Source organism: Falco rusticolus, chromosome 2 (assembly GCF_015220075.1).
Source record: "Falco rusticolus isolate bFalRus1 chromosome 2, bFalRus1.pri, whole genome shotgun sequence".
Lineage (NCBI taxonomy): Eukaryota > Metazoa > Chordata > Aves > Falconiformes > Falconidae > Falco > Falco rusticolus.
The window spans coordinates 75,895,937-75,909,052 of NC_051188.1; the positions used below are offsets into that span (position 1 = coordinate 75,895,937).

The following is a 13,116-nucleotide window of genomic DNA, read 5'->3' on the forward strand; positions in this document are numbered from 1 at the left end:
ACAGGTTGTCAGAAAAAAAATATACCTTTAATAGTTTGCTTTTTTTCACTTCTCTGGGAGTACTAGATGCAAGTTCATCTTTGTATATGTACATTATTGTGCAAAGGGTATTACTGAAAGCTTCTTTAATATAATGCAATATGTTTTGTAAGGCCAATATTAGAAGTTTATATATGTATCTACATATGCATAGATACAGAGGCTTTCAGACTGAACTTTCAATATTGACTCTCAGTTTTTTTCTCATTTTGAAAGCTTTCTTCCCCCAATATTAATGTTTCATTAACACTGCTGCTTCATTATTTATTTAAAGAGAAAAACAACCGATGTATCTCATAAGTAATATGACCTCAAACTATCTGTTTTGGTGTTCCTGAATTAAGGTTCAACTCATCAATATCAAAAAGGATCCAATCCAAGAAACAAAGGATTAAGGAAGAAAAGTAAGAGCTGTAGATGACCTTGAAATACTTAAATTTCATCAAGAAACTAGACATATAATACAATTACTAGGCTTCTATACCTGCAAAGTCTCATTTCAGTCCTATAGGATTGAAGGCCTTTTGCCAGGTCACTCCACAGCAGGAAAATGCCCCATTGTTGTTGTTGTTGTTGTTGTTTTGTTTTGTTTTTGTTAAAAAAGAAAGAAATCAGTTTTAAAAAAAAATATGTAAACATATTACTGATGTTGTGAGTGATATACAGTCAATACCTTTTTTCTGATGGTTCCTCTTTCTCTGAGAGTTGTTTTCTCCTTGATGAAAGAACGCACCAGGCCAATGTGCATACTTGTCAAACATTTTATTTATCATTCACACTAATTATGATATTGACTTTACAGAGGAAACTGTGGTACAAAGAAAGAAAGAAAGAAAGAAAAGAACGAAAGAAAGAAAGTCTTCATTAGAACTAACGCAGCAGTCCAGCTGCTCTGTGTGCTAGTTGTAATGAATCCTCCCATGGTGCTGGACACAGCCATTCCTATGTACAGCAAGAGTCTACTCTGACGTGGTATCTAGAGACTTCCTGTAGTGGGGGAAAAAAATCTACTCTATTCTCTTTTCCTACCGGGTTCCAAAACACAGCAGCTCCCTTCCCCCCCACCCTCCCATCCCCAAAGAAGAATCCCCTGCAATCAAAAACAAAAAAGCAAACTTCCAGAACCTGGTAGTTTCCCCTTCTGGAAATGTTCAGCATGACAGTGTCAAGGGAAAATGTGACTGTTGCAGGATGCTGCAGCATCTGTTTTGTAAACATAGCCAGTAAATGCTGAACAAACACACTTTGATGCTATTCTGATAGGAGTGCATCTCCGCTGTGTCCTCCCCTCAGACTTACCATACAGCCACCTCAGACTGAAAGTTTAGTTTTTGTTTTAAAGAAAGGTGTAACTGTCAAACCCAGAATACCACAAATAACCCACAGATTTTTGCACATTCATTTCTCCCCTACCACAAAAAAGTGAAGAATGTTGAATAGAGACCATGCTATAACTGTTTACAAAAGTGAATAAAATGTTGTTAATCTTGAAGCCTAAAATAACTAATTTGGAAAGAAATAAGTCTCACTACAGTATTTAAGCAAACACAAAGGTAAGTTCATTAAAAACACAGAAAAATGAAAAAAATGCAGAGTAATTACAAGCACTAAATATTTTGCTATGAAGCTTTTGAAATCTATTTACATACATAAATACAAGTAACTCTGTTGATGCAACCCTCTTAGGACAAGGAGAAATATGCCAAGTGATTGGTACTGACCAAGCAAGGTTAACAAAAATAAAATACAAAAATGTTATGATGCAGGAAAACAAGCAAGTGTTTTGCTCAAATATAAAAATGATCCACTTCTCCTGAATCTTCAAATACATCAATGGAATAGGTCACCCAGAAAGCAGTGATGAATGTTTCAAGAGTGCAGGCAGTTCAGAACACTCTGGCAAAGACTGTGGGCCATTTAGAAGAAAGGGTTTTTCTCCTTTCCAGCAGATAAATTTGGCATAATTCTACAAATCAAATCCTTCATAGCAGGGATGCACTCTGCATTTGACTCCCCCTTGCACTAAAGCTCCTGTACATCAGTATAGGAGTGTAGCAGGAACTCTTGAGTGAGCATAAATGTTGTTTGAGAGCAAAGTAATGGGCCTTAGAGCAAATGAGTGCCGAGCCATGTATTTACTTTGAAGTTTTTTGGTACAGCTGCATCTGGACAATGAGTTGTATCATGTGAGAGGAACACACAAGTGGATAGTAAGGACTGCCATTAACTGTATTTCTGTAGGGGAAGGTATCTAAGGCACTCTGCTGACTGCAACTTGTGAACAGAAGCGCAATAGTTTTTTTTTTTATTCCATTCAGCTACCAGGATGATAAATCTATATAAATATATATATATATTATATATATATTCAAAATATAAATATATACTGTAATTTGGAGACATGTGAATGAGGGAAATGTTTTATCCAAATGTCCTCCTCCTGTCTCTTAAGTGCTCTCAAGATGCAAGAGGATTGACATGAGAGCATTTTTACAGCCTTGAAGATCTTTGCTGTCCTTACTGGGACAGGGAATGGCTACAAAAATATAGATTTGAGTGGACTGTGGTTTCTTACAAGCACTTGTGTGAATACACTGAAACCCACAGAGATTAAACAGACTAATTGTGAGGGATAATGAACTTAGCTTTTCCTCTGAAGAGGGTGCTGCTTTGCACTGTGCACGACATACACAAAAAGGTTCGACTCAAATGTTTAATTGCTGGCAGTTATCCCAAGTAAGACACTGGGAAATCCCAGGTTTTGTTACATGTCAGTAAAGTCACAGGATAAGCGTGTGGTGACCAGTTTCTCATCCTGTTCACACCAGAGAGAGTAAAATTAAACTTCACCTTTAGGATAAGTGTAAAGAAAGTAGATGTGTAGACATAAGAAATGTTCACTGTGGGATCTAATCTCCAGGCTAAGAGATGCCAGCTCCCCATTCTTGTGAATACCTGACCTTTTAGTTTCAAAAGTGTGTAGTATACTATGGGATAAAAGGGGCAAAGGGCTTTAGCAGAAAGTAGGCTGCGGCAACAGGCCCGTGCGTGTACTAACCACATCAACCTCACTTCTGCCACTGGGCCGAAGTCACCCGGCCATGGCAGCCCTGCCCTCTGCGGTGAGGCATCTGGCCCCTCTGCGGTCCTCTCCTCTCCCTCAGTTCTAGCTTCATGCTCACAGTACTATGCACTTGGGTGGTCCAGTCACAAGGCAGATGTGAGAGCTGTAGTAAATGATGATTTTAATTGCACAGTACCAGAGAATGTGTAAGGTGGATTCTGCAACAGAGCTACTGTTCAGTGATGAAGGACTTTTTTTTAGGCTACTGAAGAGGTGAGATTCCAACTACGTAAATGTCACAGCAGGTAGGGTCTCTGTATTTCCATATTCAGCAAGGTCTCCATACTTCCAAAATGTATTTTTAACTGTTCTGATAGAATTTTGATGGTTTATGCCTTTTTTGTTCAGAGCAAACTCTAGAGAATTATGAAGAATATTATATTAAATGAAAAGCACAAGGCTATGCATGTATTTTAACAGAAACATTTTGCAATTTTGCTGAGATCTCTTGAAACACTCCCTTTTTTCTGCACAAAAATGACCTTATTGTCAATGTAAATTCTTCAATTTGTAACTTTTCAATACCAAAGTGCTACTGCATCTGACTTAAACAAAGAAGCAAAATCATATAAAAAAAAAAGAAAACTTGAAAAACAAATTGTTTTAAATAAGTCCAGCTGTTTTGCTGCCTGCAGCCAAGGATCTTTTTAATTTGAATCCTTTTAACTTTTTTTAAACATCAAACACTGATCTGAAGTCCTGCTTTCAAATACTCTCTGAGTTGACCTGCAATTGTTTTGCTCATTTAAGAGGTACATTAAATAATAATCAGCTAATTTGGAACGCACACATGTCAACATCAGCAGTTTGTAATTAATGAGTAGTACAACAACTGCATTCAGACCAAACCCTCAAATAAAATAGTGCCATAAACTTTACAGTGACATCTGATATGTTTGTGCTGTAACGATGGGCAACCATGACAACTCTGTATTAAACATGCTGTTAGTATAAGCCTTGTATATTTGCTACAGGACAGAATATTGTATGCACCAGTTTTAAATACCCTTCCGCTTCCCTCAGAAGATGGTGACAGAACTGTTAAGGCCCCTTCTTTGCTAGCCTGCTTTCCAGAGGAGCTTGAAAACCCTCTTCAGTTCTAGTTGTGATGCATGAGCTGATCTATTTTCCAGCAGACTGGGACATGGCTTTTGTACTGTGCAGAAATCTCGGCTCTGCTGAGCTGGGAGCAAATCTCACACAGATTCCATCAGAGCCAGGACTTCATCCTTGCCATGCTAACTGCCTGTTGGCTTTCACTTTTGAAAGACTAGGAGGCCTCCACTGGCACTGTGAGGAAGCCTAGGCAAGCTCGGGAGCAGAATGGGGCCATATGGGGATGTATTTAGTTAGAGAAACTTGAGTCTGCCTTATGGAATATGTACATCCTGATTACTGATCCTGGGGTTCACCACTGGTGATGTAGGAGAAGTGAGGAAGGAGTAGGGAGAGGTGACTCCACTGTGTGGAAGAGTACAGAAGTTCACAGGGATTTAGGTGCCTAAATCATTTCAGTGGGAGCTGGGCACCTAAAGCCTTTGAGCATCTGAGCTCACTTAGCTGATTAAAATGAGAGTGAGACAATTGTAAACAATATTTCTAGGTAATTAGGAAGTCACTTTACCCATCGTTATTCCAGCGTTTTTCAATGTGATAAATTTGACTTTGGCTGCTACCAAAAAAGGCAATTGCTGATCTTTTTTAATATAGGCATATTTAAATAATAATAGTATCAACAAATAAGAAAAGTCTAAATATCAAGCATAAATATCAATGAACTCATCAAAGTAGTACAGTAGTTGAAAATGACCCAAGGCTGTAGCCGTTGTATTATAAAAAAAAGTCCAAGAGAAAAAAGTTAAATTAACTCATTGAAAAGGGGGCTGATTCTTTCAGTTGACAAAGCAAGAAAGAAGCAAGCATGATTAAAACAAAAAAAAAGCAAAATCTTTTTTTTTTTTCGCAATTTATAAGGTGCCAAGAGAAATAAAACAAATTAGATGCAAAGCAGGATGAGCTGCATCCTAAAAAACAAAAAAACCCCAAACCCTAAACAACACAAAAACCCCCAGCAATAAAAAATTCCATATTCTTTGGAATATACAACATGGTTTTTTTAAAAAAAAAAAAGAATGAAAGAATGAAGTCCAACATATAAAACCTCTCATTCACAGCATTGCTAAAACAGAAGCGTTCACAGTTTCCCTCTGGGAATCTTCCTATACTTCCTTACAGTTAATATGTCCATAAGATGCAGTAAACTCACTAAGATTTTTTTAGGTTTTAAGTCTTAAAAATAGAATTGAACCAAAACTCTCTTTAGGGCTGTGGAGACCTTCAAGCCCAGGCACGTTAGAAAGCCACAGGCCTGGAAACAGACTAGGTACCTTTCTACCCACCCTCACTCCCTCCGGACCACCATCTCAGGTGTCCTCCTTTCTAGAAGCTCAGCCCCCTGTGAGGGATGCTTTGCTGGAGCAACATCGCTTTGCCAGGGGCTGGCTAATACACGCCACCACTCCTGGGAGCGCTGACTTCTGGAGGGTTTGCTTCTGAAAGTGATGTGTGAACATGGCAGGGCCCATAAGTAAGACAGGTGTTTATGGGATACCTATGGGCACCGGGAAATGGAAAGCACATTAGTCCTGATCCATAACTACTTAAAATTCATTCAGTATGGTCGCCACACTGCTTCCTCTAGCCTCGCTGTGGTCGCCATGTTAGTGGGGGAGTTGCTGTGGCTCCCTTCTGCCTCGACCACATCGCTTTGGTTGGGGAGGTTGGGGTTGAGGAGCGTTGATCCTGTGGAGGCGTTGGTGCAGGGTGGGTGGATGCGTGGGGGGGACCGATCTCCCCCTGAGATCATGGAGAACTGATAGGAGCCAGCGGAGGTTCCGTAGTAGAGGTGGTAGGAGGGCGAGCTGGTCTGGAACGGGCTGCCCTGGGCCTGCGATGAGCCAGGGTAGGGAGGTGGGAGGTAAGTGTGGTATCTTGTGGCTGTGGACATGGCAGACATACCGATTCCTATCCCTGAACTGACGGGTGTCGGCGTGTAGGTGAAGGCTCCTGGGTAGTGCATCCGAGGGTCAGAGATGGAGGGGAGCGCGGAGAAGGAGCGGTCGATTCCCACCCGGGGGTCACTGAATGGTGTCAAGTCAGAAGCACCTGGGTGGTGGGGAAGGGAGACAGAGAACTGTTGAGCTGGCAGAACGGAGGCTCACCTGTTCAAGGCAATAACCAACATCGAAACTGTGATCTATGGTCAACTGACATGGCCAGAACAGCCCTATCCCTCACTTGCTCTCTAATGCAGTCATTGTAATGCTCATAGATCTGGTTGTTCTGGATTAATTTTAGAAAAGCAGCAATTAAAGAGGAGTGCCAAGCTCTCGCCCTGTTTTGTATGTGTATGTGTCCACTCTTAGAGACCTTACAGCACTAATTTACACTTCAGAGTGTCCTCATCCTCAGCAGGTGGATGGGGAAGAGGGACACGATCTCAAGCTCCTTGCCCAGCATCACTTGACTCACCAGGGGCACTGATGGTACCTAAATATAAGCTGTCCAGCTGCTGCATAGTCTCTCCATGCCCCCAGTTTCATTTTCTGACTCAAATGGGAAGCTCCATGGTGCAGAGACTGTCCTTCCGGTACACGAACGTGCTCTCAGCACTGAAAAGAGCAGTTCCCCATTGACTCCCAACACTACCAAACTCAAGATAAATCAGGTTCATTTAAGGTCTTCGTATCTGGGGCCTCATATAACGTCTACATAATTGTTACTAACTTCTGAAAATCTTGGCCCTAATGAGTATGTAAAAAAGGACAACAACAGTACTGCCTTTTTAAAGCAAAATGATGTATTTGGGGGTTGGCCTTTTTTCTGGTTTTTTTTGTGTGTGTGCTAGAAGCCTTTCTCATTCTGTTAAGTGAAATGTTTTATAAGACAGTCAAAATCTGCTTTGCTTTGTCTGACATCAGGGCAAGTATGTCTGGTCCCATCATCTCCTTCCCTGGTGTTAAATCCTTCCTGGATTAAACAAGCAGAGTAGATAATGGCCTCTTTAGGCAGGATCTTCATCATGACTCAGATTAATGGAAGGTGTCAGTCCCTAGAGTTGGCAGCTATGCATGATTAAAATAACAACAATAATAATTAAGAAAATATCTTTCCAGAAGACAACTTCTTTGTCAGACAAGGCGTGGAGTCTGCAGAAGAGGAGCCATGCGCTGAAGGAAATACTCATGAGAAGCAGCAGAAAGAAAACAAAGCTCTTGGCTCTGACCGGATTTAAAGCGAGAGCAGACACACTCCAGCACCAAGTTCTGAAAGCTCATCAATGACACAACCAGCACACTTTGATGAATTTCTGTAAATTTCTTAGAAAAGCTCTTATGCATGCTGTATGCTTCTTTTTTGTTTTCCTTCCATTCTTTTCTGGAAGATTAATGGAACTCCTGAACATATTTCCTTGCCCTAGACCCCAGCACCTTTAGATTTAACATGGCAAAGATACACTATAGTATGGGATGGCAGGAGCTTCAGAGGAGCTAAGGTTGAAGATGGCATCTGACAAACTGCTGGATCTTAAATGGTACTTTCACACCTCATTCCTGAGAAAGAAATCAAACTTCTTGAAACTGCCTGGACACATCACTTATGAGATGAAGGTTTCTTCTGCCTAGTTTGGCAAAAAGCAGAATAATGAGACTTAATGACAATGTGTTTCAAGTATGTCCCATACCTTTGCTTTTTCTTTTGAGGCACTGTGTCTTTAGGTGGTAGGGCCTAAATAAACCCTCAGATTTGCTTTCTGTTCTGACAAGGAGGAATTCCTCAGATAGACAGCAAATATGTGTGACAGTAATGGGAATGGGGAGAAAATATTGTGGAAGATTTTTATAGGAATACCGGAAGACATTTAATATAGGAGCAATATTTTGGAAGCATTATAAAACACATTTAAGATGGGTAGAGGTCAGCCCCCATGTACAGAATTAAGACAGGAAAGAATGAATGCTGACATGTGAATGAAGCTCTTCTAGGTTCCTTCGGAAATCACGGAGAAACTACAGCTGCCCCAAGGTAAATCACTTTGACCATGGGCACAACAAGCACTAACAAGCCCTAGGACCGGTCCTCTACCTCCACACTCACCATGCGCCACAAAAGAAACACAGGATGCAGTTACTCCATACATACATGGCTATCTCCTGTTAGACTGAGCTCCTGGGGGCAGCCCCCATGGAAGACTTTGGTGCTCATACTGCGCACAGCATAATAAGGGCCCTGGTACACAATGACGACATTTGGGTGCTACAGCAATACAAAAAAATAGCTCATTTCAATACCAAGTGCCTTCACTCTAAGTGTAACCTCAGTTGCCACACTGGTAAAGGTAAAATGTGATTAACATCTCCATTCAGTCTGATTCACATATCCACACCCACAAGTACACATGCATCAGGCACCCCTGTATAGGTTTGAAAATCAAAATAGCTGGTAAATATTGATTTCAAACAATTATGTCAAGAAAAATTACTTTTCTAAGTAAAAATCTTGATGAAATAATTTGCTTTACTTGAAATTATCTGGTTGCTATGAAGATCTTTTTTCATCCTTCTCTGTTTTCTCTGTTTCTGCATTTTGTCAGTAGAAAGGAGTGCAAAGGGAGGGAAACACAGGGGAGAAAGTAAAAAGGAATTTTTAATTTAAAAAGAAAAGTATAAATAAAGAATGAGAATTTTTATAGACTTTTTTAAAAGAAGGAATTTCCTTTTTTTCTCTTCTGAAAGGTTTCCTGTATTTTCAGCTATCTCTAAGATGTAATTAGCACCCAGACCTAACAAATAATTTACTTTTGTGGGCATTGTCCCTGTGAGTCTTTCAAAGCAGTCTCTATATGACAACAATAGAACAGGCTGGAGCACGTTCAAGTGATTCTCTCTGATCTTAGAAGAAGCCCTGAGTACTCAAATGAGAGCAATATGTGCGGCCAAAGAAGATATTTTTGAAAAAGCTATATGCAAATTTGAATTATATGGCTCTCATTCATTTTAAGAAAATTCCTGTTATTGAACACACACATATTGGTTCAATATGTGTGGGTTAGAGTCAGCAGATGGTCAGTCGAGTATGGTGGAAACCAGGGGGGTAGCTTTCACTTCCATGCTATATTTTTATGCTGGCTTGTAAAGCTCTGCAGTACAATTTGACGAAGATGTAACAAGACAATCCAGCGCAACACTTAAAATGTCAGACTCCACCATCCTGCAGTCAGTGTGTCCACCCATAACCTGCTGTGCTCTGGTCTGAATTTAGAGCAAGGGAAGGAAACAGAACTGAAATATCTGTGGCATTCATTTCTTGGCAGATACGACAGCTCTTCAGCACTCCAAACTATTTTTATAGTTCCATACATCTTCAAAGTGCTGCTTTCTCCTCTTTTTTCTTCTTTTTTGACAATATGTTGGGCTCCAAACTGTATTTCTTTACTCTTTGCACAAATCCCAGCAAAGTGTTGGAGAAAAGGCTTGCTGCACAGGGCCCACAGTAGGCTACGCTGCAACTGGAGAAAAGCTGCGGCAGCACCTTGGGACATTGCAACCGGTTTGCATTGGAGCCAGCCTTGAGGCTTTGATGAGGCTCAGTGTGGGGGGACTAACTTTTAGGTACTTACTTGACAGCCGGCTTGAAAGCTCTGCGGTGAGGGATGTCATGCCGCTAGCCCTGCCGGGTGATATTGGCGTGGCAGGGTGCACGGAGGGGGTGGCAATGGAGCCCAGGTACTGGTAGGACTGGTCGTAGGACCATGGTGGAGATGGCTGTACTTGCCTTGTGTCTGCAATGAAAAAAAGACCTATAGGCTGTTTTGAATGATAAAACTTTGCAATCAAATATCTGAACGAAACTACATGGTGGAAATAGAAACTTAAATGCCAAGATAATTACATTTCAGTTCCATAATCCCCTTTGTCATGAGACCTTCAGATGAATTGCTTTCTAAAATATTATTTGTGCATCTGTGAGTTTTGTTCGGTTGATTTTTTTCTTGTGAAGCTTTTTGATATTTCACATTGATGATGGGCAGGTAAAAGCAGTCAGGGAAAAGCAGATTAAGCTTTCCAAAGTGAAAGATTATTCAATACAGAGATGCATTAGTATTTTGGGCTGTGTGTTCACAGCCCTTTTAGCCAAAAAGGCATGTTGTGTAAGGTACCAAGAAGATAAAAATATGGAACCATGAGTGTTTCTCTGCAAGCGTGTAAGTAGAGAGAAAAAAACAAGATGAAAATGTGTGTGTGTGTGTGTGAGAGAGAGAGAGATATGGAGAATGAAACTAGGGTCCTCCAGAAGGCAGCCTCCTAAGTGGATGAATAGGACTGGGGAATTTGACTTCCTCAGTCTTTTGAAAATCCTAGACTTAATGAAATGAACAGGTATTTTGTACATCTATTTTGTATAGACTAAAATACAGAAATACAATTCAGAATGATGGGTACATCTACTAGCAGTGGCTGAACTTTAGAAACAAAAAGCCTTACACCGACTCTATGGCACTGCTAAGATGAAAATGCAGGCACCCTACCAGTAGAAGATTTCTGTAGAAACTGCTCTTCTTGGAAGCAAAATCTCAAAATGCACAGATGCATAAAACATTTACGGAAGAAACACCTATTATTTTCTAGCCACATGACTACTTTTGCTGACATTTGAAATCACAGATGCACAGCAGGGAGTTTGTCCAAACCAGTTGCACCAATACAGAAACAACTCTTTTCTGCTCATTTCATCTTCGCATATTAAGCTGGCATTTTTCAGTGTATTGAAATGTCTTAATTTTTTTATAAGTCAAAGTGGGAAAGATTCCTCCCCCCTTACCTACCCAGAATTTTTAAAATTATTTTTAGTAAAATCTTTTCTACTTTCTTCAGCTCCAAGAGCTTTTTCCTGCAGCTTCGTCTAGCTAACTGCCTTTTTGAAAAAACAAATGTGGGATGAACTGCATGCATTCAGATAAAACTGATACCAGCATGGAAGGGAAATTTCCCAAGTCTGAGATGAAGGACTTTGATCTTCCATCAGAAAGCTCATCTGGAAATTATTATTTTGTTGTGCTTTATGGAGATGAGTTTTGCATTTTGTTTGTTTCATCTGTTTAGAAGGGAAGATTTATACAAAACTCCAAGCATTTAAAAAATAACTAATGAAGCCACTTGCAGAATGAACTAAAGTCTTGTAACAATTTTTCTGCTGAGTAACATATTCAAATCCAGATATTATTAATATTTAATGTTTTTTCAGGCAGGCTTCCTTAAAAATAAGTTCAGTTGACTCATGCTGTTTTAAAAGCAACATCCAATTGCATTAAATGGACTTCAGTAGAAACAAACAAAGACATAGGCACAAAGCCTGTCTTATTCTGAATTACAACATCATCTCATTGTTAATGTATGGTCAGTGTGTATGAAAGATGACAGGGAGACAGATGAGGGAATTCAGTCTCCAGGGTTAGCATTAGGATAAATACCAAAAAGCATCAACAGAGTAAGCATTGTAATGACACGACACTGTGAGTTTCAATTCTGAAACGGGGTTAATTAAATCATTCTCCCTTATTTCAGCACACAATCCCATTGATTTCAGTTCAGCAATGCAGACGAGTACTAGAATTGTGATGCATGCGCTGGAGGCATCCCAGCCCAGGAATGGAAATTCCCCCGGCTAGTCCTCCTGCCCGGGGAGCCCTCAGTGTGCTCTGCCAAAGCTGATGCCACAGATGACAGAGCCTCCCCTCTGTCACCTCTCTTCCCAAGGGCTCTGTTCAACACTGCCACTGCAGAAGCCATTGAACCCCTTTGGCTGGAAGTGTTTTATCACCTGCTTTCAGGTGCTCTGTCCTTAGGTCTCAGCAGTACAGAGAAGAGGCGAAAAGTCTGTCTTCAGAGCAATCTGGGTATGTGTGAAGGGGGTGCTGCCACCCATCCTTGTTTTTCAGGCTGAAAGGAGAGAACGTTACTGTCTGTTTCCTCCTGTTACAAACTATCATTGCATAGCGGGGCAGCTCTGTCCGCCACTTTCCTCCTGTTTCTTACATTGCTAGCTCTTCAGGACAAGAGACCCGGTTCTATTCTGTACCTTGCCCAGCACACATAGGATCCTGGTCCATAAGTCAGCTCCAAGTGCAATAAACACATGAACAACAGTAAGAAGATGCAGAGAAGGTGCAGCAGCCGCCGCAGTGGCAGAAGAGGAAGCAAGACCTTGTCATGGATTTGCCAAACACTGACAAGACTACATTTAAATATCTTTTCTTTCTTTTAGTGCTACTAGAATTAGCTTTGTGCTGTGTCCCGACTAGAAACCGGATAATGGACCAAGTACATGTCTAGAAACATCCCGAAAGAGACTACCGAGGTACCTGACCTGCCTCATCCATTTGCTGTTATTACTAACCTCTGGGGTACTTGAAACAGTGACAGACAGCCCGAGAGACCCCCATTATTAATCTCCTCATCCCATTAAGTCTTTCTTAAGTGAAAGTTCAAGCTACCAATCAATTTTCTGTCTTGGTACCTGTATTCCCAACCCCTGTATTTGCTCTTAAAGATTGGCTTTTTGACATCAGACTGCTTAACAAGTTGCAGTCTCTTCAGTGATGTTAATACAGTGCATTATACTACATACACATATTAAAGCAGGTTGTGCTGACTAACCCCAGGCATCACCTTTACAGTTTTTTAATAACAAGTGGACTGGGATAGCATGTTTATGGCACCATTTCAGTATCAAAAGGCAGAGTCAGCTCCCAGTAAAGGCAAGGTTTGCATTTCCAGCAGCTTCAGTAGGGTCTGGATCAGGGGCCTCCAACAGCATTTTATTTTTGTGCTATCTGCTTTTCTTCAGCTTTCAGGTTACCCAAAATTAAGCTGGAATGGGAATTTGCCACAGGA

At 40.7% G+C, this 13,116-nt stretch overlaps 1 protein-coding gene across 3 annotated transcripts in view; it reads right to left on the bottom strand.

Annotated features, from left to right (window-relative positions):
* Positions 1-782: 782 nt before the first annotated feature.
* Positions 783-13,116, bottom strand: part of RUNX1 (RUNX family transcription factor 1) — a 176,148-nt gene continuing 163,814 nt past the window's right edge. For 2 of the 3 annotated variants that reach the window (XM_037376438.1, XM_037376436.1), the window contains 2 exons: positions 9,843-10,004; positions 783-6,328 (listed from right to left, as the gene is read on the bottom strand). In XM_037376438.1, coding sequence (XP_037232335.1) covers positions 5,835-6,328; positions 9,843-10,004 — 656 coding nt within the window. In that variant the 3' untranslated portion in view covers positions 783-5,834. The remainder of the gene's footprint in view (positions 6,329-9,842; positions 10,005-13,116) is intronic. The other variant, XM_037376437.1, reaches the window with a different exon arrangement.